The sequence below is a fragment of the Squalius cephalus genome, assembly GCF_949319135.1.
Source record: "Squalius cephalus genome assembly, chromosome: 18".
Classification (NCBI taxonomy): Eukaryota; Metazoa; Chordata; class Actinopteri; order Cypriniformes; family Leuciscidae; genus Squalius; species Squalius cephalus.
Genome location: NC_137139.1, coordinates 28,572,467 through 28,598,497, shown reverse-complemented (window position 1 = coordinate 28,598,497; position 26,031 = coordinate 28,572,467). Strand labels below are relative to the sequence as shown.

The 26,031-nt window shown below is 38.2% G+C and overlaps 2 protein-coding genes across 2 annotated transcripts; both read left to right on the top strand.

Moving 5' to 3' along the window:
- The first annotated feature begins 10,982 nt into the window (after positions 1 to 10,982).
- Positions 10,983 to 14,527, top strand: LOC307146443 (torsin-1A-like). The gene is made up of 5 exons (XM_079850433.1): positions 10,983 to 11,152; positions 11,604 to 11,869; positions 12,870 to 13,045; positions 13,138 to 13,268; positions 13,473 to 14,527. Exons 1-5 carry the CDS (start codon positions 11,032 to 11,034, stop codon positions 13,721 to 13,723), a joined length of 945 nt encoding a protein of 314 aa, XP_079706559.1. The 5' UTR covers positions 10,983 to 11,031; the 3' UTR covers positions 13,724 to 14,527.
- Positions 14,528 to 17,784: 3,257 nt separating this feature from the next.
- On the top strand, positions 17,785 to 25,672 carry LOC307146420 (torsin-1A-like). The gene is made up of 5 exons (XM_079850400.1): positions 17,785 to 17,994; positions 19,865 to 20,130; positions 24,554 to 24,729; positions 24,826 to 24,959; positions 25,191 to 25,672. The coding sequence occupies exons 1-5, from the start codon at positions 17,847 to 17,849 to the stop codon at positions 25,439 to 25,441; spliced, it is 975 nt and encodes a 324-aa protein (XP_079706526.1). The 5' UTR covers positions 17,785 to 17,846; the 3' UTR covers positions 25,442 to 25,672.
- Positions 25,673 to 26,031: the final 359 nt, after the last annotated feature.

Sequence of the window (26,031 nt, the reverse complement as noted above, 5' to 3'; positions counted from 1 at the left end):
CAGACCTGTTAGTTTTTCTTTAAGAAGCCCTCCTGTTCTCCACTCATTACCTGTATTAACTGTACCTGTTTGAACTCGTTACCTGTATAAAAGACCTGTCCACACACTCAATCAAACAGACTCCAACCTCTCCACAATGGCCAAGACCAGAGAGCTGTGTAAGGACATCAGGGATAAAATTGTAGACCTGCACAAGGCTGGGATGGACTACAGGACAATAGGCAAGCAGCTTGGTGAGAAGGCAACAACTGTTGGTGCAATTATTAGAAAATGGAAGAAGTTCAAGATGACGGTCAATCTCCCTCGGTCTGGTTTCACACTCAACTTGATTCTATCAAACCGTGGTGAATTTGCGTTTGACTTACGTCATCACAAACGTGTACGGCGCATGATAAAAAACAGAACTTTTTTTACAACTCTTGGGTTTACTGTGTGTGCGTCGCACTAAGGCAGCTTTCTGCTGCTTGCAAACAGACTCTTTTGAGGAGACAGTGGATTGTGATTAATTTGCTGCCTATTGCACTCGATGTGCGCGAATAGGCCTACACTGCAGGTTCACTCTCGCTCTTATCCAAAGTAAATCAACAACACTATCATCCCTTACATGTGTAGCATATGACAGAATAATATGGCAGACTATACTGTCAGATAAAGTGGCCAGAGACATGCCCTTCTTCCCTGAAAAAGAGAAAATCTTTTCTGTTAAAGGCTGCAAGTCTGTCAGACAGAAGTTGGTCCTCTATATTGACAAATTGTTGAAAAATACCATTTACCTTTTGATTGTGTATGCAATATGACCAGGCAGAAGTGTCAATGTTAGTCAATATGAGGTTTCATTATACAATCAAACTATGTTTATCTCATCGCACCAAACTTCTTCGGAATGACAAACTGCTTCAGAATTGTTCTAGAGAGCTGTCCAATAACTTATCAAATGTGCATACAAACAAGCTAAAACATGATAGACTGTGTGGAGGAAGATATGAAAGTGAAACACTGACTATTACCAAGACTATAACTGGAAAAACATGCACTCATTAATCAGATTATGATTTGATTCACTTGTTTTCCCATATGAAGAAAATTTCTTGTAGCTCCAGAAATGCCCTGTAATTATTCAGAATATAATAATATATAATATATGAATATAAATATAAATATTATAATATAATATGAAGCACACGACAAAGAAGATACTCAAAATAAATATTTAATCCAAGAATCAAAACAAAAACAGGAGAATAACTCTGAGGAAACACAACCACGAACACACTGACATCAAACAATGCAAGACAATGAACTAACAGAGAGTGAGGGCTTAAGTACAGGGGAAAACAAAGGAGCTAACGAGATAATAAACGAAAACACACCTGAGAACTCAAATCAATCTGCAACCAAACAAACAGGCAGAGAACCAAGGAGAATTAACTAATTAACAGACTAGAAAATGAACAATGAGACTCAGACATGAACAGAACAGACAAGTCAAAAACAAACACAAAACATGACATTACACCCCCTCTAGGAAGGCGCATCCTCACGCAATATAAGTCCACAGGGGTGGAAGGGTGGTCGCCCTGGAGGCTAACGATGGGTGGCTTAGGCAGGAGAGGAAGCCTCAGGGCGGTACCTGTACTCAAATTAAAGGCGCAGTATGCAATCTCCCAGAATTGTTGTTGAACACTGTTGATATTTGAAATCAACCCAAACAAACCCAACCTAAACACTTTACAGCCCACACCTAACCGCCTCAATCTGAGCTGGACTCGACCCCAATCTAACAAGGACATTAAACACAGCATTCACTAGCGTCACTAGCTGGCCTCCATTACACACAATGCAAGAGTGGATGTCTATTTATCATAGCAGAAGTGAAGCAAAATATTGCTTCATGAAAAATAATGCAAAGATGATGAACGAACGACAAAGAAGCACAAGAAATTAACATAACAGTACCCAATAGTAAATACAAGCAAGAGTTGGTTGTTAGTCACCAGCAGCAGACAAACAATGACACTCAAAACTGTCCTATGGCTAACATTACAAAAACAGCATTTCTTGGTTCTGTGAAACCGCAAAACCAATGTTACTCACGTATGGAGCAGAATCAATGCCTCGGCATCCATTTTCAGGCCTTCCCTCTTAAGTCTCTCCAGGGCTAAAAAAGCTTTTCTAATTTTAACGCGGGTCCTAAAGCTATTGCTTACTGCACCTTTAAGGTTCCTGGTGGCCCTCCTTCACAAAACATGAGATCTAGCATTTTTATTAGTAGAATTTAAAATATTTCAAAACATGCATTTCATTCAGATAAAATGTATGCAATATGTCACCTTTAACCTGCGGCAGCAGTTTAAAAGTAGCCCAATTACGCAACTTGCTCTATTGGTTCACGTATGTGCATTACACAGAGTTACACTAGTTTGCTGTTGTGGAGACATGACCAGAGCAACAGGTAGAAGACACACCTCACAGAAAATATGAAAGATTTATTGTCTCCAAAACGTTGCTTGCATTTTACAGACAAAAACAACAAAACAAAAAGAGGTGCATAAGCTCTGACCCCACGGTAGTGATGTTATTCGTATTCACAGAGTCACGTGATCGAGGACAAATGAAGCCTCACTCTCTGTCACGTGCGCGATTCGCTTTGCGTGTCGGAATGTTCGAACCGCAGCATTTTTAAATACCCAGTTATTCAAGTAATATGAAGAATACAATTTTTTTCAGGAACATAAAATTCTTTCCATATGCAACTATGTTAGTCATGTATGTGTGTATTATTCTTCATCATCAGAATCAGAATGAGCTTTATTGCCAAGTATGTGTACTCACACAAGCAATTTGTCTTGGTGACAGGAGCTTCCAGTGCAAAAGAAAGTATAGACATAGTGCAGACATACATAGGAATTACACAGTAGGAATGAAGTATAACAATTATGTAAGAAACAAAAATGTAAATAATGCAATTTAATACAGTAGTAGAAATATATACAGTATTTTACAATATAACAATGTATAATTGGTTTTAATGAATGTACAGTTATTACAAGTGTGTTATGATGTAATTTACAGATGTACAATTTTAGATGTTATGGTAGACAATGTACAGTTATGAGAGTTTAATTGTTCAGGCTGAATATAGCCTGCGGGAAAAAGCTGTTAGTGGCTGGCTGTTCTGTAGCGCCGGCCAGAGGGCAACTCAGAGAGAGTGGGCTGGGTGTAAGGGGTCCAAAGTGATTTTCTTAGCTCTTTTTCTCACTCTGGAGGAGTAAAGATCTTGGAGGGTAGGCAGGGGGGTACCTGACTGTTGTAGTCTCCTGATGTCTGCTTTAGTGGCTGAACCAAAACAGACAGTTGTAGATGAGCACAGGACAGACTCGATGATGGCCGAGTAGAATTGTTTCAGCAGCTTCAGTTCCTGAGAGATGGTGGTGCCCAGGAACCTGAATGACTCCACTGCTGCCACAGCGCTGTCTGTGATGCTGAGTGGGAATAATGCTGGGTTTAGTCCACTATCATCTCCACTGTTTTGAGTGTGTTCAGCTCCAGGTTGTTATGACCAGACAGGCAGCTGTTTAACCTCCAACCTCTGTAAGCAAACTCATCGCCATTTTGGATGAGGTGATGACTGTTGTGTCATCTGCATATTTCAGGAGCTTGACAGAGGGGTCTTTTGAAGTGAAGTCATTTGTTTCACAGGAGAAGAGCAGTGGGGAGAGGACACAACCCTGAGGAGCGCCAGTGATGATCGTGAGAGTCCTGGATGTGAGTTTTCAGTCTCAAAGACCCTGTCTGTTAGGAAGCTGATGATCCACTGAGAGATTGGGATTGGCACGGAGAGCTGGGTCAGTTTGTCTGAAGATCAGGCATGATGGTATTGAAGGCCGAACTGAAGTCCACAAATAAGATGCTTTCGTAAGTCCCAGTTCTACTGAGATGTTGCAGGATATAATGCATCATAGACAATTTATTTTTATTATGAGCTGTTTAAATACATTTTAAACCTATTGTTTTATAAATATTTTTTAAATATCCTATTTGTTTACATACAGAGAAACACAAGTTTCACTTGTTCAAGGCTTTGTATTTATTAATGACATTTTTTTTTATTTGACATTAAATATGCCACATACTCAGTGTCTTACACATTTATTAAAATATCAAAATCGCAACTCTGACTGTTTAAGCCCCGCCCCTCACTTCCGGTTCTGTGGCTGCGGTCAAAGCCAGGGGGGCAGCGTTTCATATTATGTTGAAGCTTCCCCGGGCGCCGCCATTGGCTATCAGACCATCACCTGCTGTTAGCATCCCATTGACTCCCATTCATTTTGGCGTCACTTTGACAGCGAATAACTTTACATCTGAGGCGTTTAAAGACTCCATTTGTCCATTATTTATTTCTAAAGAAACACGAAAATGTATAAAAGGCTCCATTACCTTGTATCTTACGTTATGGCCCCGTAGAAGCAGTTTTTGTAAAAATAGGCTAACGATTGCGTCATACCCACGCGACTCTCTGTCGCACAGTAGAGAAATTACCGTATAGACAGGAGGAGAAGCTTGCGCGCAATCGGGGGGATGTGGAGGCAAAATGGCAAAGTAATTAATCAGAATACTTAGCAAAAGTTTCTCCTGCTCCAGCTCATGGACACCTCCTACTCACACTCTCCGTCTCTGCAAGTTTGGGAAGGGAATGATTCAGATTTCTCTTAGCACAGCTACTAGAAGACAGACGGGTTGCTCACGTCACATCTACGTCGTCAAGCTCAGTTTGAGTCTGCGCAGTACGGTCGACCATCAGGAAGTTAGTGCTTCTAATTGACTTCACTTTCCTCCGTTGAATCCAATGGGGTCGCTGTGTCCAGTTTATATACTGTCTATGGTCAAAGCCCGTCTACGGAAAGCCTGTTTGCTCCAACGCCCTATTAAGTCCTATTGGTTGTAGTTCCAATCAGAGCTCCACTGGGGGCGCTCGCCATGAGTGCAGAATGAATGGGAGTCTATGGGGCTAGACGGCTAAGTTGGTCTCTTTCACCCGATTGCCGTTGAGAAATCTCAGATTTGATTGTAGGTTTTGCAAGTTCAACATGGGTTATAGATCGAAAGTTGAATGAACGAGTACTTATTTATTTTCGATTTCTTACAGGTTGAGTTGTTGTTGCCCATACAGTAACACGCTAGTATACTGCTAATGAAGTCAGCATTCTGACGTCATTGACATTTTGAAAGACTTTTTAAAGCAAATAAGTGACTCTAAAAAATCTAACACCCAGCAATGTGTAATTTTTTTGTATCCCCTTTCGAAAACAACATTCAAATTACTAGACAAAAAATTATATCCTAAGAAAAGTGGATTTTGAGCGGTATAGCTCCATAGACCTCCATTCATTCTGCACTCGTCCTGTGAGCGCCCTCATATGGAACAAGAGTGGAACTGCAACCGGAAGTTTATTGAGTGGCACTTCTCCCCTTATTAGAGACATTCTCTGCTGCGGTCCTGAAACTGCTGGTGCTGCGGGCCTGCAACTGGATATATCGCAGCTTTTGACAGAATGCTCCACTTCGCCCTCTGGTGGTCAATAACAATTCTTACACCAACTGTATCAATGAAATCCATCCATTTTCCAAAGTGCTTGTCCTATGTAGGGTTGTGGTGAGGCTGGAGTCTTTCCCAGCGTCTCGGGTCAAAAACACACTGGACAGATGGACGGGCCATGACAGGGATGACACACACACACACACACACACCTATGTGTAAACTTCCATTCTCTAATTCACCTGTCATATATGTCTTTGGATTGTGAGGTAAACTGGAGCACAGAGTAAACCAACACTGAGAAAACATACAAACTGCACAGAAAGGCCTCCTGACACAGCTGGCACTTCAACAGGCCTACTACACAGAACAGAGATTTGACTAGCCTACAACAGTCAAAAATCGAACTTTTTTTGGTATAAAAAAATTAAACAAGCAAGCAAGAACAGCCAGGGTAAGAAAAAGTAACGCAAAAGTAACAACACATGACTTTTAATAAAAAGTAAATCAAGTAATGAACCAGTTACTTTTTTAAGGGAGTGATGCAATATTGTAAAACATTACTCTAAAAGTAACTTTCTACAACACTGATGCAAGTACTTTATTTTTGGAATCCAATTTTTAGAGCATCTAATAAGTTACTTCATATGACATGTTTACAAAATAATGTGTATTTAACAGTGTATTTACCACAGATGTTTATAAATTCATCTGCACCCTTGTCTGAATACTTGTGAATATTTGTCTCCACCTGCTGGGCATCATGTGCACATTCAAATGACAGTTCCAGCTCCACGCGTTTAAGTAGGTCCATTTGGATGACTGTTTGTTTAAAGGGTACATAACATGCACAGTTTCACCTAATCTCATGTTAATCTTGAGTACCTATAGAGTAGTAGTGCATCCTTAATATCTCAAAAAAGTGTTTAGTTTTATTATATTTAGAAAAGAAAAATACAGCTTTCCGATTCTCTCCGGAAAAAGCCGAGGTCCTGGAGGCGGAGCTATAGAGTCAAGCGGTAACGTTAGTGCTTGATTTCCAGCAAAAGACAGAAATCTGATCCAGTTGTACTTACATGAATGGGGTCTTTTATCACTGGGACCGCTCCACGTTTTAATAGCAAACGATTTGCAAATCCAGCGTCGACCTGAGCCTTGTTAATAAAACATTCGTCACTGAAATGGCCAGAACACACAACCGCACTTCCTACACTCCGTTGCTGCCCCGGAAAAACAAACTGCATCCACTGTTCCTGTAACACTGGGTTCTTTGGAAAACTGAACACGGTAAGCTTTCCCTCACATCCAAATACACACTTTTTTGGAGACATTCTTGAACAAATCCTATGCAGCGCTGCCGATGATTTCCTGTTGAAGCGCGTTGATGTGCGCGGTCTCGCTCTCCTCTAGTCGACGTGCTCGCGGGCGAGCTTTTCCGAGAGAAATGCTCATATAAGGAGTTGCACTCTGATCTACGTCATTAGATCCACGATCTAAAAAAAACCAGCCGAAACTTGTACCAACCCGGAAGTAAGATTTTCAGCATAGAAATTCTCCGTTATTCGTCCAAAATATTTTTTTTAAACTCATGTTTAAGCCCATGTTTTTTAAGCCCATGTTTAGCATAGCATAGCATCTCTTTAACACTGTAAACAACTCTGAATACATGAAACACCATTGTACCCCCCCTTTAAGCTGATAGTGTATGTATACTGGTGAATTGTGATGAAAAAAATGTTCATTTGAATTCCTATTGCAGCCCGTGGCAGCTACCTGACATTGATGGTTTGGAGGAAACTTGTGACATAAACCCACGTTTAAACATAAATCATGAATAAATGTTGAGAAAATGTTGAGAAAATTTTATATAACACACAAAGAACAATTGAATATTTTTCATTGTAAACAGCATAATTCTCAACTATATCTGGTCTCTAATTCAATAATTTTGAACGAGATAGCTTTTAATCTAAGGTGGGAAATCCAACCTAATGGAGATCAGTGTGTTTTTATTTGAATTGTCATAGGCCAATTGCCTTGCATGATAATAATGTGGGCGTGCACTATACACTTTTTCATCTGGCAGGTTTCCTTCCAAAACTAAAGGCGGCATAAGTAGAATTGCTTTCATGCAACTTTGTGTTTGAACTGGATCCTTTATTGCCCTTTGGTCCTGAAGGTGAGCAAAATCTCAAACTAATGTATCGTGTTGATGCGACTATTCAGCAATAGTTGTATTTTTAATTGCTTACCTGTAGGTAATCTACTCCTAAATTGTATTATGATATCTCAAATGCTATTTCCATAACATTTTGAGTTCAAAAGTATTTGGGAGGGGAAGGGGGGATATTTATATTTATTTATAATACGTTTTATTTTTATTTTTATATATATATAAAAAAAAGTTAAATACAACAATAAGAAGATTGTGGTCACTGTCAAACACGATTCATAAGTATGTGACCTGATTACTGGCTTTTATTGATAAAGAGTCAAGATCTCTGTGTGTCATTAATGTTCAAAGTACCTCTGTCTTATCTCTGTTTAGCTGTAGTTCTGTGACATCCACAATTTTATGATCTCTCTGCAGTCCAGCAGGGTGGAGATTGAATTATAGTATCTGGTGCAAGTGAAAGATAGAGTTGCATGTCATCTGTATACTTACTGGTAAAAATAAATATTGTACTTATTAATTACACCAGCTAAAGGATGCATATGTTAAATAATAGAGGACACAAAATTGAGCCTTGAGGAACACCACAAGATATGACGTAACGCCTGGAGGTGTAGTGTAACATTCCCTGCTGCATAAGGAGGATCTGAAAAGTCTAAGACAGGACCTGATAGACCGACCCATTTCTGTAGTCGTCGAGTAGAATCTCATGATCACTGGTTTCAGAAGTAGCACTGAGATCTAAGAGAACAAGAATTGCCAAGTTACCAGAGTCCCAAATAACTTCCAGATCCTTTAAACCCTTAATCAAAGCTGTTTCTGTGCTGTGGTTTGCCCGTAAGAAATGCCTTTTATTGGCGTGGAAGATTAGATATTGGTCTGTATTAAACACACAGAAGAATCAAGATATATAGCTTGAACAGGGGCCAATTGCAGTTTTATAAAATTTGTGGAAAAATTCCTTGCTGTAGGGACTGATTAATGATATTTAGCATGTCTGGTAATAAGTTAAATTGTTTTGAGAAATTTAGTGAGTAATGGGCCGAGAGAGCAGCAAGAGGAATTTGGGTTTCCGTCCGACAGCGACAATATTTCAAATTTTATTCATTTATAAAGTAAGTGTCTTACAGAGTTTTAGAATTAGAGAGAAATAATATAATAATAAAAATAAAATATATAATAAAAATAATAATATTATTTCTCCTCATTGTAATCTACTTTGTAAATTAATTTGTTTCCAAAATAAACAAAAGACAAATATTTTACTATTAGCATAGTTAATTATTTCCACCTGGCCATTTCACATTTTGTCATTTTGAGCGGGGTCAAAGTAATTCAGGAGAGTGAACTCATTTTACTGATTCTTTGAAACAACAACAGTTTTACTATATTAAAAAACATAAATCGTATTCTTAAAAAATGATGCAAATAAAAAAATGCCATGTTCTTAAATCCATTTGCATTTTCTGTATATTCAGGAAAATCTAAAGAAATTGATTCTTGATGAAGTATATTGGTTTCCTCGCTCCATGTTCATATTTGATGAAATGGACAAAACGCATCCTCGGCTGATCAACACCTTAAAACCTTTTCTGGACTACAATGACCGTGTAGACAGAGTGTCATTTCACAATGCAATCTTCATCTTTCTCAGGTAAAACATTTAATTGTTTGATTCAAGCTGATTTAAATACCTCTACTCTTCCAAAACCGCAAAAAGTAGCTTCTTCCTGGGGCTCGTCTTTCAACTGATTAACTCTTCAGAAGCAGGAACAACAGATGCACGGCTCTGAAGCGAAAAGCTAAAGATGCAATTGCACATGCTGCTCATTATATATCCACACTAGGTGGCTGAGCAGCTGCTGCAAATCATTGCATGCCAATGTCCATTGGCTCATTTAGTTACACTCGAGGTAGATTGGCCTCTCTAGCGAGATTCCTATTCTTCGGTCCGACGTAACGTCGAGAGACTGACTGAAAGGGAACAAAAGATCAGTTTCGTATAGTTATATAAGCATCAATCATATGAGCCCAAAAATCAAATAATAAAGAAACGTCGCACACAAATGTAACACAACATCTCAGTCATTTTTCAAATTAATTTTGTTTGTCAAGCAAGTAGAGTCATTTTCATTCACAAAGTCCCCCCCCCCCCCCCCCCCGGATTAAAACATCATCAAGCCATTTCATAAAAAATATGCTTTGAGGCTTTATGAATGTGTGTGTGTTTCTTGTGATTGTGAACATAGCATTTGTGATTGTGAGGTGTGTTAGTCGTGATTGTGAACATAGCATTTGTGATTGTGAGGTGTGTAAGTCGTGATTGTGAGCATAGCGTTTGTGATTGTGAGGTGTGTGTTAGTCGTGATTGTGAGCATAGCGTTTGTGATTGTGAGGTGTGTTAGTCGTGATTGTGAGCATAGCGTTTGTGATTGTGAGGTGTGTTAGTCGTGATTGTGAGCATAGCGTTTGTGATTGTGAGGTGTGTGTTAGTCGTGATTGTGAACATAGCATTTGTGATTGTGAGGTGTGTTAGTCGTGATTGTGAGCATAGCGTTTGTGATTGTGAGGTGTGTGTTAGTCGTGATTGGGAGCATAGCGTTTGTGATTGTGAGGTGTGTGTTAGTCGTGATTGGGAGCATAGCGTTTGTGATTGTGAGGTGTGTTAGTCGTGATTGGGAGCATAGCGTTTGTGATTGTGAGGTGTGTGTTAGTCGTGATTGGGAGCATAGCGTTTGTGATTGTGAGGTGTGTTAGTCGTGATTGGGAGCATAGCGTTTGTGATTGTGAGGTGTGTGTTAGTCGTGATTGGGAGCATAGCGTTTGTGATTGTGAGGTGTGCGTTAGTCGTGATTGTGAGCATAGGGTTTGTGATTGTGAGCAGGCGTGGAGTCACTGACCAGGTTTGAGCAGATCGCAGGTTTACAGAGGAGTGCTTTAGGAATGACAAGCTGTGCCAACATGCTTAGACCGGAGTAGGCTTGTGTGAAGATATGCAGGTACAAAACGGCAATTCTCCTTTCCCTGACTCACTGGAGCGCGTCAAGAAGCAACAGGCCACAATACTGCCCGTTTACTGCCTTCTCTCCAGGTTATCTGTCTCTGGAACAACCACTTCCTAGGTTCACTATTCTCACATTTTGTATTTGCTGTTCTCTTTATTAGTTTACACCTCTTTTATGACGTCAATGAAAACGAAAGTAAACTTCCGTGTTAGCGGTTCTTCTGCAGTTTCACTCACCTTAATTCATCATTTCCCCTCCTACTTTCTTCAGAAACGAAACGGGAAAACTGAAAGAGACCAGAGTGATTAGTTTCCACAATGAAAGCGCAGCATTTTTTAATTTTATTTCTGGTGTCTAATATAACATTAGCGTCATGTTATCTGGGTCTGCTTAACATGTTTTCTGAACAGGATGGTTTGCTGACTTTTGACCCTAAATGTGAGTAAAACAGAAAAATAATGTAGGACTATCGTATGTAATTTTCTGATTAAGATGTTTTGTTGATTGTTTTTCAAAAGATACGGTGATTCCTAATGCCACAAACTTAATTTCGCAACTTTAATAACTTCCCAGCAATGTAAAAAAAAGTTTTTTTGTGTGTGGAATGTGTTGTATTTTTATATTTCTTAAGAATTAACTTTCTGAAATTCAACATTTTTTATTTTAAATGTTAACATTACTCTCATATACTACCAAGTCTAGTTTTTCATGAGAAATTTGTCCAGTTAAGACCAACATAGTCTGAACTGGACTAAGTTAGTACAGTTTTAGTCCCCCATTATAAGTTATGGTATACGTTATAATATACATTATTTATATTTTAGTAGGACATAAATTATCATTGCAAACTACAAAAATATTATTGACCACATATCTTTACATCTTTCAGGTTTGGAGGCAGATTTAAATAAATCTCTCTTTGGGCAGCACATTGCGTCTGATGTTGTACTAAAATCTGTAACATCATTTATGACTGACAGCAAACCAAACAAACCGCTGGTTCTGTCTTTCCATGGGACTGCAGGAGTTGGAAAAAACCATGTTGCTAAAATCATCACAAGAAATGTGTATGAAAAAGGAGAAAACAGTAAACATGTTCACACATTTACATCTCAGCATCATTTCCCACACAAAGTAAAGTCAGACCTCTATAGCGTAAGTAATAATGTATATTCCAATAAGATCAGTTTAGGTCTTGTGACTAAGATTAAAGGAGAACTCCGGTCAATTTTTCAAGGATGTTAAGAGGCTAAAAGCAGGTTTAAATATTGCCCCATTGAAGTCAACAGGGTGCAAATTTTAAAAAGAGGATAACACGGTGTAGGCAACACCGATTTTTGTCGTTGTTCTCTGTACTGACAGCACTCCAAATTTACAAAAAAATGAGCTCAATGTTAAAATTGACCGGAGTTCTCCTTTAATCTTAAAGGGGGGGGTGAAATGCTCATTTTCACTCAATCTCCTGTTAATCTTGAGTACCTATAGAGTAGTATTGCATCCTTCATATCTCCAAAAAGTCTTTAGTTTTATTATATTTATAACAGAAAAGATAGGCTGTACCGAGTCTTTCCGGAAAAAAACGAGCGTCTGGAGGCGGGTCGTGTGGGCGAAGCCAGAGCCATAGAGAGAATCCGTCGATCTGGGCTTTGTTTATAAAACATTCATCGTCGAAATGCAGGGAACAAACAGCATCCACTGTTCCTAACGCTGGGTTCTTTGGTAAGCTTTCCCTCACATCCAAAAACACACTTTGGAGACACTATGCAGCGCTGCCGATGATTTCCTGTTGAAGCGCGTTGAGGTGCGCGGTCGCGCTCTCCTCTAGTCGACGTGTGCGCGGCCGTGCTTTTCCGGGAGAAATGCTCATATAAGGAGTTCCACTCTGGTCTACGTCATTAGATCCACGGTCGAAAAAAAAACAGCCGAAACTTGTACCAACCCGGAAGTAAGATTTTCGGCACAGAAATTCTCCGTTATTCGTCCAAAATATTTTTAAAAAACTTTGGCCATGTTAAGCATGAGAATCCATCTCTTTAACACTGTAAACAACTCTGAATACATGAAACACCATTGTACCCCCCCTTTAACTGTGGTAGGCTATTTGTAGCATTTAACTAATCATCTTAACTGGGATTTGTATGTTTTGTATATCCAGGCACAGCTAAAGCAGTGGATTCATGGAAATGTATCAAGTTTTCCCCGTTCCATGTTCATATTTGATGAAATGGACAAGATGAATCCTCAGTTGATTGAAACCTTAAAACCTTTTCTGGACTACAATGCCCGTGTAGACGGAGTGTCATTTCACAATGCAATCTTCATCTTTCTCAGGTAAAAAATGTAATTGTTAGATTCAAGGAGGGTTAAATACCTCTACTCTCCCAAAACTCTCCCAACTAATGAGAAACTGTGTTTATTTGTAGTAATGCAGGTGGGAGTTTGATTGCCAAAGTGGCGCTGGATTTCTGGAATGAAGGCAAAAAACGGGAAGAGATCAGGATGAACAGAAATGAACTGGAGATTAAAATCTCTCAAAGCATCTTCAATGAAGAGGGTATTGAAAGAGCGTTGAAATATATATTTATGTATAAATATAATTTATATATAAAGGATATATATATATATATATATATATATATATATATATATATATATATATATATATATATTTTTTTTTTTTTATATATTACATTTGATTTCTCTGGTTACATTCTTGAATGTATTACATATGTAAAATGTGTTCCTCTATATTGTATAGGTGGATTTCAGCACTCCAGTCTCATAGATCATCATCTGGTTGACCACTATATTCCTTTCCTACCTCTGGAGAAGAAGCATGTGCGTCAGTGCGTCCTGGCTGAGATTTCCCATCTAAAAATACGCAGATTTCATGATATGGTATTTGGAGTGGTGAGAGAAATGCCCTTCTTCCCCAAAGAAGAGAGAATATTTGCTGTTAAAGGCTGCAAGTCTGTCAGACAGAAATTGGCCGTTTATACTGATGAATAGATGAAAGCAGCACTTTTTTTTTCACAATTGTAGGGCAGAGCAAATATGGGCAGAACTCTTTACTGCCCTAGTATACTACTTCAAAAAGCCTTTTAAATGTATACATGTGAATTAAATGTTGCACAATGGCCTTCATCATCACAGTATTCTAATGCCTATCTAGTGCAAGGGATTTCATCAATTTGCTGATTGAGGACTGTTGGGACACTCCAGGCACAGGATGGTTCTGTCGGGAGAGACAGCGTCATTTTCACCTCAATGACACATCTGTACCATTTGCTTCACAGGACATAGGCTTTCAACTACATACTGTTTATTTACTAGTGTGTTCTAATATGTAACTATATCATGTTTGGTCTCATCTGACAGCTTATAAACTGAAATTAATGGTGGTGAACTTAATAGAGATATTAAAGTATCCTAATGTACTATTGGTTAAACATGCATTGAAGAGAATATGTCAATGTTCTTCTCCCCCTCTTGATCACTACCCTTTCGGTGTTGGTATTCCACTCATGTTTAACAATGCTTTGCTCAGGGTATAAGAAGGAAAGGTAACTGTTGATCTAGGAGAAAGGCTTTTACCCTGCCACTCTCACACACGTAACCTCATACTATGAGAAAGGCTTTTACGGCCTCATTTGCACAACAGTGCATTATTTGTTACAACTAAGTTTTCTATTCAGTTCCATCCTACTGTCTGTATATTTAAAGGGGTCATATAATGGTACATGCACTTTTACAAGTTGATTATACTGAAATGTGTGTTGGCAGTGCCTGTACATCATAAAATGGTAAAAATCCATCCAGTGTTTTTTTTTAAATCTTCTTTAATATGTTTTCCCGTCTCAAATCAAGCCATTTGACCGTGTGACGTCACAAGGTCGGACGCCCCTCCCACGATTGTTAATTGACAGCAGCGTTTCAACACAGACCCGCCCTCGCTCGTGAGCGAGCTGTCAATCATAGTCCGCCATTGTTGATACGCTGGAGCAGAATGTCGTCTAAGCGATTGTGGTGTTCTGTTCTTGGGTGTAATAACGAACACAGCAGTCATTTTGATGTTCCTAAATCCGAACCGCTTTAAACGCAGTGGCTGTGTTTTGTTTTCGAAGGGAATATTCCCCACGATCAATGTCAATGCTTTCATGTTTGCGCGAATCATTTCACACACCAGACTGCTTTACTAACGAGGTCAATATAAAGCTGGTTTTGCTAAGAAGCTGCTCCTGAAAAAAGGATCGGTACCAACTATTCGTGTTCCTGCTGCACCTCCTGAAGAAGTGAGTGTAACGTTTTATTAACCTTTATATTAATCTTTATATTAATCTTTGCAAATCACTTGCTGCACGCTTCACGATGAATGCGGCTGTTTACACTCAGGGTACATTACGGCATGTTTTCTATGTACAACGTTATCAATATAATTCATAATCCCACGTTATAATGAACGACGCGTTATGGTTATTGTGTTATTACAAAATGTGTACGCAGGTGTTAAAGTTAACATGGTAATACTACACTAAGCTTACTTTTGTAGATGGTTTATAAAGGTGTCTGTTACTGATTAAGAAGTAATGTCAAAAAAACTGTTATAACTGCATGAAGATGAATGGTCACACAAAATCTTAGGTGTCCTTCAACTACTGCTAGAAACATTCCTGCCGTGACCTCATGTCAGTGCTTCAGCCCTGACAGTTGTACCTAATACTGCATAGATAACATTACGCATCACTGACAAAGCCTACATTTACTGAATTTTTTTTTTTCATGACTATTAGCTGTAACATCAATCTGTCAATGAACGTATACATCAGTAAACACATAGCGTTCGTATCTCACTACTCTACCCTGCCAGTACACACAAAGTGACATTACGTTAACCAACCATTCAGAAACGTCCTGTTCGAGTCGAACAGGACGTTTCTGAATGGTTGGTTAACGTAATGTTCGAGCCTTAATTGTCGAACTTCTTCGGGGCCGTCATTTTGTTCCGGGTCCGACTCCGGTTCAAATTGATAGGTTGCACAGTGTCCTCAGAGGCTCCCGCTGCCATTCTTCATATATACGCCGTTGTCAAGGCAACACTCCATGTGTGTTGTGTCAGGTCAAAACGCCCACAGAACAGAGGGGCGGGGTGAGCAAAGCTCATTATCATTTAAAGACACATGCACTTAAACGGCGTGCTGAAAACAGAGCTGTTTTTGACCAGGTAAAATGAGTGTTTTCTTACAATACTAATGAGAATTTTTAATTAAAGTATATTACAAACTTTTAATTTAGACCCTAAAGAATCATATTAGGTTGTACAAAAATGGCATTATATGACCCCTTTAAACATGTAACTTAATAAATAACTTTGCTTGCTTTAAGAATGTTGAGAATCTTTCCTTTTATCACTGATAACTTTCATAAACGTTCAGGTTAAATCCTACGTTTTCCTATCAGTTCTAAGAAAGACCTTTACCTTTAAAGAATAAGAGGTTAAAGAATAACAACAACTTTAATGGAGTCAGATTAATTATATTGGAGTCAGACAAATATTTGAATTACACATGTCATCCTTCAACTGCCTTTTGGACTGTGTCAATGAATTCCATCCATTTTCCAAAGTGCTTGTCCTAGGGTTGTGGTGAGGCTGGAGTCTTTCCCAGCGTCTCAGGTCAAAAACACACTGGACAGATGGACGGGCCATGACAGGGATGACACACACACACACATACACACACATTTACACTTACACATTCGGGCAAACTTCCATTCTCTAATTCACCTGTCCTGTATGTCTTTGGATTGTGAGGTAAACTGGAGCACAGAGTAAACCAACACGGAGAAAACATACAAATTGCACAGAAAGGCCTCCTGACACAGCTGGCACTCCAATACACACTGGATTATACATGTTCTGATGTTTGCTTGTTTGTTTGCGTAATTATTGCTTTGGGAATGTGTTTTGTTTTTTATTTCTAATTTTTATATTTGCAGGTAAATGACTATATAAATATATAGAAAATAAAAAATGCTGCATTTCTTATTCATTCTTTGCGCTGCAATACAGTTAATATGTTAATATGTTAATAATGAAATACTGATTTTTGTTTCAAAGATCAAAGTTTATCATTTATGAAATGCTCCCTGTTGTATGTTTTTTAGGTCAGTGTGTTATGAATGACACGTGTTTTCTGAATGAGAATTGTTGCCAGTGTTATGTTGAAACAAGCTTGTTTTGAGGTATAAGTGTTTTGTTGGTCAGAGTGAGTTTTGGAGGTGAGATTAACTGTTTGGCCAAGATTCATGTTGGTAATGCAGACTGAAGAGTTTTGAAAATGTGGCTTGAGTAATGTACACTGATTGTTAGCAATAAAAAAACTGTAATTTCATTGTAAATATTCAGCAAAGATTTTATATTTCAATATAATTCCTCCAGAAATGCACAGAGTTTGCAATCTGAATGTGCTTTTATCAATTTTGAAAGCAGTGTGTTAGCATTCGTGATAGCAAAAATGTGCTGCAAATATAGTGTGAGGTATGAATTCAATTCAATTAACATTTATTTGTATAGCACTTTTCACAACACATCATTTCAAAACAGCTTTACAGAAAATACATGTCAACATTACAATTACAACATGCATAAATTGCATGTAATGAATGCATGTAATTACATTACAACATGAATGACAAAAGTGTTCATGGATTTTGAAAAATGTGGTTATTGAATGCATTTTGTGTGAAAAATTGTTCAGACTTCTCTTCTGTTTCACTGAATGTGTGAAGAGTTTTGAACATGTGGCTTCAGTATTGACCGATGCTTGTTACCAATTAAAAAAAAAAAAAAAAAAAAAAAAACTGTAGTAACACATTATTAGCTAACTGATTTTTATATGTAAATTTCTGAAATTCATCAGTCACCTCTGATAACAGAGCACTCTAAATTGTAATCTTGACACATGCATTTTCTGTAAAGCTGCTTTGAAATATGTATTGTTTTAACAGGAAGCCGAATGTTTGCTGAAGGAGTAGCCTATACGGTTTCACTCTTCTTAATTCGTCAGTTCCCCTCCGAGTTCCTTTACAAAAATGAAACCAAGACTGAAAGAGGCCTGAGTGATTCGCTCCCACAATGTTAGCGCAAAATCTTTTAATCGTTTTATTTTTGTTGTCTAATATAACATTAGCGTCAGGTTTCCTGGATGTGCTTGTGGCTTTCGGCTCTTACCTGGTTAACGTGTATTTGGAATGGGACGGTTTGCTGCCTTTTGACACTAAACGTGAGTAGGCTATACCCGGAAAATAATGTATCGTATGTAAGTTTACGCTTCAGATGTTTTGTTGTTTATTTCCAAAATATAGGCTACGGTGATTTCAAATGTCACAAACTTAATTTCGCAAACTTTAATAACTTTCCAGCAATGTGTTGGCTAAAGTTTTTTGGGAGTCTTGAAAGAGTTTTTATCCCGCGTAATAGCCTACATGTGGTAAGTTTTTTTTTTTGTTTTTTTTTTTGGGCATGGTTAAAATGTTATAGCCTAGTCCATTCATTTTATGAAAAAAGGTTGAACAAATTGCAACAGAAGCAAACTCAACTGATTTTGTATCCTCAATATGTCCTGAGTAAGGAAAAAAAAAAAAAGTCCAGAAGAATTCCATTAGGGGAAAGTTTCGAAACAGACCCAAATATAGCCTATTCATTCTTTTTCTTACGTTACGTGAATAGGATAAAAAATGTTAACCTTTAGATATCACCATGAAAATTACTGAGTTGATTACTTACATCAAGACAAACAAAAAATGTTTTACACGTTTTTTGAAATTGTTTAACATGGACAAACGGAGCATAATCTAATTATGTCTGTGCTAAAATGTCTTGTTGAATCTTGTTGACACATAACAGTAAAATACTTAATGTTAAGGTCTGAATGGAACTCATTTAGGCTACCCATGAACATTAATACATAGAGGCAGGAAGAAGTACTTTAGAAACCAGCCTTTATTAAGAGATTGGGTTTGGGGCTTTGTCCGTGGGACTGTTTCTGGGGGACGAGTCTGAGGGAAGAACAGGAGACAATGGTAAGGAGAATGCAGAAGACAAAAGGTAAGTAAAATAAAAAGTGAATCCCCAGAAACAGTCCCACAGACCCAGCCCCAAACCCCATCTCTGCAATAATAATTAATAAAGGCTGGTTTAAAGTACTTCTTCCTGCCTCTATGTATTAATGCTCATGGGTAGCCTAAATGAGTTCCATTCAGACCTTAACATTAAGTATTTTACTGTTATGTGTCAACAAGATCCAACAAGACATTTTCACCTGGCTAGACCCAATGTTTAGACCTGTTGTGGTATTTATGCAAATTAGCACATACGTCGTAATTAGATTATGCACCGTTTGTCCATGTTAACAAACAATTTCAAAAAACTTGTAATACATTTTTTGTTTGTCTTGATGTACGTAATCAACTCAGTAATTTTCATGGTGATATCTAAAGGTTAAAATGTTTATCCTATTCACGTAAGAAAAAGAATGAATAGGCGTATGAATAGGCTATATTTGGGTCTTTTTCGAAACTTTCCCCTAATGGGATTCTTCGGGGCTTTTTTTCCTTACTCAGGACATATTGAGGATACAAAATCAGTTGAGCTTGCTTCTGTTGCAATTTGTTCAAGGTTGACCCCCATTTTGGCTTAAAATGACTGGACTATTGGTAGAATGTTACCATGTCCCCCTTGCCACATTTTAGGGACCTCATACATTTACCTGGTAGCCTACGTCTTAAATTTGTATGATGTTTCAGTGCTTTTTGAACAAAAGGGAGAGATATGTAAATTTGTCTATTTGAGACTCAAGTGTTGTGTTTTTATATTTCTTAAGAATTCACTTTCTGAAATTCAGCATTTATTATTCTAAATGTTATAACATTACTTTCATTTACTAGTTTTTCCATGAGAAATTTGCAACATTATTGCAGGTGTGGTACTGTGTAACAAAATGCAACCTTGTAAAAATGTTTTGTGCTTGCTCAGTTATTTATAGTTATAGTAGGCCTATAAATTATAAGCTAAATTATACATTTTTAGTATAAATTATCATTGCAAACTACAAACTAACAATATTTTTGACCACATATCTTTACATCTTTCAGGTTTGGAGGCAGATTTAAATAAATCTCTCTTTGGGCAGCACATCGTGTCTGATGTTGTATTAAAAGCTGTATCGTCATTTATGACTGACAGAAACCCAAACAAACCGCTGGTTCTGTCTTTCCATGGGACTACAGGAGTTGGAAAAAACCATGTTGCTAAAATCATCGCAAGAAACATATATGAAAAAGGGGAAAACAGCAAACATGTTCATGTGTTTGTATCTGAGCTCCATTTCCCACACAGAGAACATTCACACATCTACAGTGTAGGTAAAAATACATATTTCATGTTACATAATCCATAGTTAGTTAGCGAATAGGTAGCCTATAGCTGTTGCAAGTGTTTTGTCAACAGATTTCTGCCAGAGCAGGTCAATTTGGTGAGCAAGGCCACAATACTTCCCTGTGGAGTCATGCATAACCACACTCAAAAAAAATGCTGGGTGGTTTCAACTCATATTTGGCTCAAATATGAACTGTTGGGTTTCAAATTTAATTAAAAGATTTCAACCAACGATTGGATTTGTCTACATTTGATCCAAACATGGGTGCCTGGTTAGATCAAGCTATAGTTGAAGCTGAAGCTGCGTGCACACCATGTCATTAAAGGAACACTCCACCATTTTTTGAAATAGGGCTTATTCACCTTCTTTCCTACATTTAGATAGGTGGGCAAATGCATTTTTGTCTCAGTGCAGACTGATCTCATGAAATGGCGTATGTATGACACGCCAATTCGTATTTCCATTTTTGGCGTGTTATCAACACGCATAATCGCTTTTCAGCGTGTTTATCAACGCCGTTGATTTACGTTACATTACTGTATATAAATATATATGACCTACCCCAACCGCGTCCCTAAACCTACCCATCACTCGGGTTAATACCATTTATGAGTGTTCCCCTACCATCCTAGGAAAAAAAATATTGCTCCCCAGATGTAGATATACATTTTCCTCCGTTTCGCTCGGACATTTAACGGCGTACACATACACGCGGAATCACTCGGACGTTTAACGGCGTACACATACACGCGCGTGGACATACACGCGGAAAGCTCAAAATGCGTATAAATAACACGCCACTTGACTTGAAAGTGGCGTGTATGTTTACGCAAAGTCATGATGTCATGTTGCTCAGTGCATGCATTGTTTTAGTTTGACAGGGTTGGCGCTAGCTTAGCTTAGCTTAATGAATGGAATCCTTTGTTGCCAGCTAGCATGGCCTGAGTAAAAGTGATACAAAAATAAATAAAAAAACCCACCTAATTACTTCTTGTGGCCTGTGTATTCACAACGAGAACAAATAGCGATGCAGATTAACACTAGGCGATTTCCTAGGCAGATATTGACTTGGGACTATATTAGGGGGAAGCACAGGCGAAGCACTGCTACTTGGGCGCAGAGATATCACGCAACACATGAAATGTGAATATGTGGTATATGTGAATGTGAATACAGGTATAATATGGGTCGATCTATACATGCGTCATGTTTAAAATAATCACTTACTCTGTGGACAGCTATCCATTTGGTCCATTCGGCGTGGGGCGCTTTTTCCAGTTCACTTTATCACACAGAAAAAAAAAATCGAGTACTGCAGGATGGAACGCCGTCAAATCTTCGGTAGCTGTGACATAACTGTGGGCACGCTCATCTTGATCTGACACGTTGAGCCTGGTCATCGACGGCAGTAACTTGTCCCACTCGCCACAGCACAGACACTCTATTTCAGTTGGCATAGACTGGCATATTCCCCCACATTCACACCACCAGTTCGTGTTCGCTCTCATCCTCACGTCCTCAGGCTGTTGAGCGATCGCAACCTCCTCCTCCTGTCGTTCTATTTCCAAAGTACGCAGCTCCTCTTCTGAAAACTCTGTATAGTTCTGGCTCTTGACTGTCTGAGAAGTCACCCTCTTCGTCTCTCACAAAATTAGCCATGTTCATCTCCATTCATGTACTGTAGGAAAAATAGCCAGCTACTATTCACGCCGGTATGTTGACGGAAGTCATGGGATTTCATGTGTTGCGTGATATCTCTGCGCCCAAGTAGCAGTGCTTCGCCTAAGTAGCAGTGCTTCGCCTGTGCTTCCCCCTAATATAGTCCCAAGTCAATATCTGCCTAGGAAATCGCCTAGTGTTAATCTGCATCGCTATTTGTACTTGTTGTGAATACGCAGGCCACAAGAAGTAACTAGGTGGGTTTTTTATTTATTTTTTATCACTTTTACTCAGGACATGCTAGCTGGCAACAAAGGATTCCATTCATTGTGCTAAGCTAAGCTAGCGCCGACCCTGTCAAACTAAAACAATGCATACACTGAAACAAAAATGCATTTGCCCACCTATCTAAATGTAGGAAAGAAGGTGAATAAGCCCTATTTCAAAAAACAGTGGAGTGTTCCTTTAACATTAAAGCTCAATAACATACCATAACTTCCACTGCAAAATATTATTTTATTAATCAGTATTTTTGTCTTAAGTTCTAGCAAGATACATTAATGAGATTGTTTTTAGGAATTATATCTTGAATTAGGTTTATTTGTCTAATCCCAAATTGCGTTACCTTATTTTAAGCATAAATCTAATGTTTTACAGAGCAAAGTACAACTTATGGGTGAACTATTCCTTTAAGCAGTTTTGTATCTAAAATAAACAAAAGACAAAAAATTTACTTGAACATATTTAGTTCTGTCCAGCCATGTTTGACATTTTGTCATTATGAGTGTGGCCAAATTAATTTAGAAGAGTGAGCGCCTTTTACTGATCCTTCAATTATCCTCCTGGGACCCAGGAATAGACTTTTGTCCACTGTAGTGGACATTATATTTTAGTGAATTTCTCTGACACCATACATGTCACATGTCACAGTGCACATTCAGGACTTTTCAGAGATATCAGATGTTTATACACTCACCTAAAGGATTATTAGGAACACCTGTTCAATTTCTCATTAATGCAAGTATCTAATCAACCAATCACATGACAGTTGCTTCAATGCATTTAGGGGTGTGGTCCTGGTCAAGACAATCTCCAAACTGAATGTCAGAATGGGAAAGAAAGGTGATTTAAGCAATTTTGAGCGTGGCATGGTTGTTGGTGCCAGACGGGCGGTCTGAGTATTTCACAATCTGCTCAGTTACTGGAATTTTCACGCACAACCATTTCTAGGGTTTTCAAAGAATGGTGTGAAAAGGGAAAAACATCCAGTATGCAGCAGTCCTGTGGGCGAAAATGCCTTGTTGATGCTAGAGGTCAGAGGAGAATGGGCCGACTGATTCAAGCTGATAGAAGAGCAACTTTGACTGAAATAACCACTCGTTACAACCGAGGTATGCAGCAAAGCATTTGTGAAGCCACAACACGCACAACCTTGAGGCGGATGGGCTACAACAGCAGAAGACCCCACCGGGTACCACTCATCTCCACTACAAATAGGAAAAAGAGGCTACAATTTGCACAAGCTCACCAAAATTGGACAGTTGAAGACTGGAAAAATGTTGCCTGGCCTGATGAGTCTCGATTTCTGTTGAGACATTCAGATGGTAGAGTCAGAATTTGGTGTAAACAGAATGAGAACATGGATCCATCATGCCTTGTTACCACTGTGCAGGCTGGTGGTGGTGGTGTAATGGTGTGGGGGATGTTTTCTTGGCACACTTTAGGCCCCTTAGTGCCAATTGGGCATCGTTTAAAATGCCACGGCCTACCTGAGCATTCTTCTGACCATGTCCATCCCTTTATGACCACCATGTACCCATCCTGTGATGGCTACTTCCAGCAGGATACTGCAACATGTCACAAAGCTCGAATCATTTCAAATTGGTTTCTTGAACATGACAATGAGTTCACTGTACTAAAATGGCCCCCACAGTCACCAGATCTCAACCCAATAGAGCATCATTGGGATGTGGTGGAAAGTGAGCTTCGTGCCCTGGATGTGCATCCCACAAATCTCCATCAACTGCAAGATGCTATCCTATCAATATGGGCCAACATTTCTAAAGAATGCTTTCAGCACCTTGTTGAATCAATGCCACGTAGAATTAAGGCAGTTCTGAAGGCGAAAGGGGGTCAAACACAGTATTAGTATGGTGTTCCTAATAATCCTTTAGGTGAGTGTAGATACCAACTTATCCTTGGTCTTTAAAAATGCCTGACATTAATTTAGTGATCAAATGTACCACTCTTATGGAAATATGATAATATATTGTAATTATAATTTAAATTGGACTACTTTTCAAATTGTATTTCATAAACCAATATCTCAGGAAAACGTTATGGGGTTTCAAATCAAAAAATGACTTTCTGTTACAGAACAGGATGTTGATTTCATTCATGTCCACTGAATAGGACATCAGGACTTAAATCATGTTTATCAGGCATTTTGGGAGACACAAGTGAATATGGAAATAAATTATACATCAATATTCCTATGAAATATTATATATTAAAATGTTGCTAATTATATGTTTATATGATAGTTGAAATACGCGATGCCTGAACCACATTTGTGTGGCTATAATGTTTAAGATTTCTTTAAATGAAAACAAAAAGAGGCAGTAAGTGTTACTATACTAAAAACATAGTAAATCACATTCTTAAAAAAAAATATACAAAAATGTTCTTAAAAGCATTTGCATTTGTGTATTCTATATATCCTTATAACCCTCATCTGTATATTCAGGAAAAACTAAAGAAATTGATTCTTGGTGAAGTATATTGGTTTCCTCGCTCCATGTTCATATTTGATGAAATGGACAAGATGAATCCTCAGCTGATCGACACCTTAAAACCTTTTCTGGACTACAATGACCGTGTAGACGGAGTGTCATTTCACAATGCAATCTTCATCTTTCTCAGGTAAAAAATGTAATTGTTTGATTCAAGCTGAGTGCTAATTAAAAACCTCTACTCTCCCAAAAGATCAACCCAACTAATGAGAATCTCTGTTTGTAGTAATGCAGGTGGGAATGTGATTGTCGAGACGGTGCTGGATTTCTGGAGAGAAGGCAAAAAACGGGAAGAGATCAGGATGAACAGCAATGAACTGGAGACTAAAATCTCTCAAAACATCTTAAATGATAAGAACAGTGTGTATTGAAAGAATATTGAAATATATTTTCCAATGTACTTTTTTTTTTTAAATGGCAAAAGTATATTTATATAAATGTTGTTGAAAAGTTTTATATGGAAATGGTAAATAAAAAAAGCATTATTCATTATATTTTTTAAATTATTACATTTAATTTCCCTTAAACCTGCACATATATTGTTACATTCTTGTATTACATAAATGAAATTAGTTTCTCTACATTTTACAGGTGGATTTCAGCACTCCAGTCTCATAGATCATCATCTGGTTGATCACTTCATTCCTTTCCTACCTCTGGAGTTGAAGCATGTGCGTCAGTGCGTCATGGCTGAGATGGCTCATCTGAACATGACCGAAGACATTGATCTGGCAGAAAAAGTGGCCAGAGACATGCCCTTCTTCCCTGAAAAAGAGAAAATCTTTTCAGTTAAAGGCTGCAAGTCTGTCAGACAGAAACTGTTTCTCTATTCTGATGAATAGATAAAATACTTTTTTTTAAATTACTTTTGCAATTTCTTTAATGCACATAGTTGAACATCAATGAGGTACTGACTTTAGGTTTTGCTCATTAATATTAAAATACTAAAATACTAATACTAAACTAAAAGCGTTTTTGCTCACACCCAAAAAGGGGCAAATTTGACAAGCTATTATAAATTATCTGGGGGATATTTTGAGCTGAAATTTCACAGACAAATTCTGGGGACACCATAGATTTATATTACACCTTGTGAAAAGGGCATAATATGTCACCTTTAAACAGTGTGGCAACATCCAGTGAGAAACGTTTAAATTCGACACACCTCTCTGTTAAAAACCACAAATCACTCAATGATTTACACTCTCAGAAAAAAAGGTACAAAAGCTGTCACTGTGGCGGTACCTTTTCAAAAGGTACACCTTTGTACCTAAAGAGTGCATATTAGTCCCTCAAAGGTACATATTGGTATCAAAAGTGTACATATTAGTACCTAAATGGTACATATTAGAACCCTTTTGAAAGGTACTGTCCCAGTGACAGCTTTTGTACCTTTTTTTCTGAGAGTGTAGCTAGTTTTAAATCGGATGAA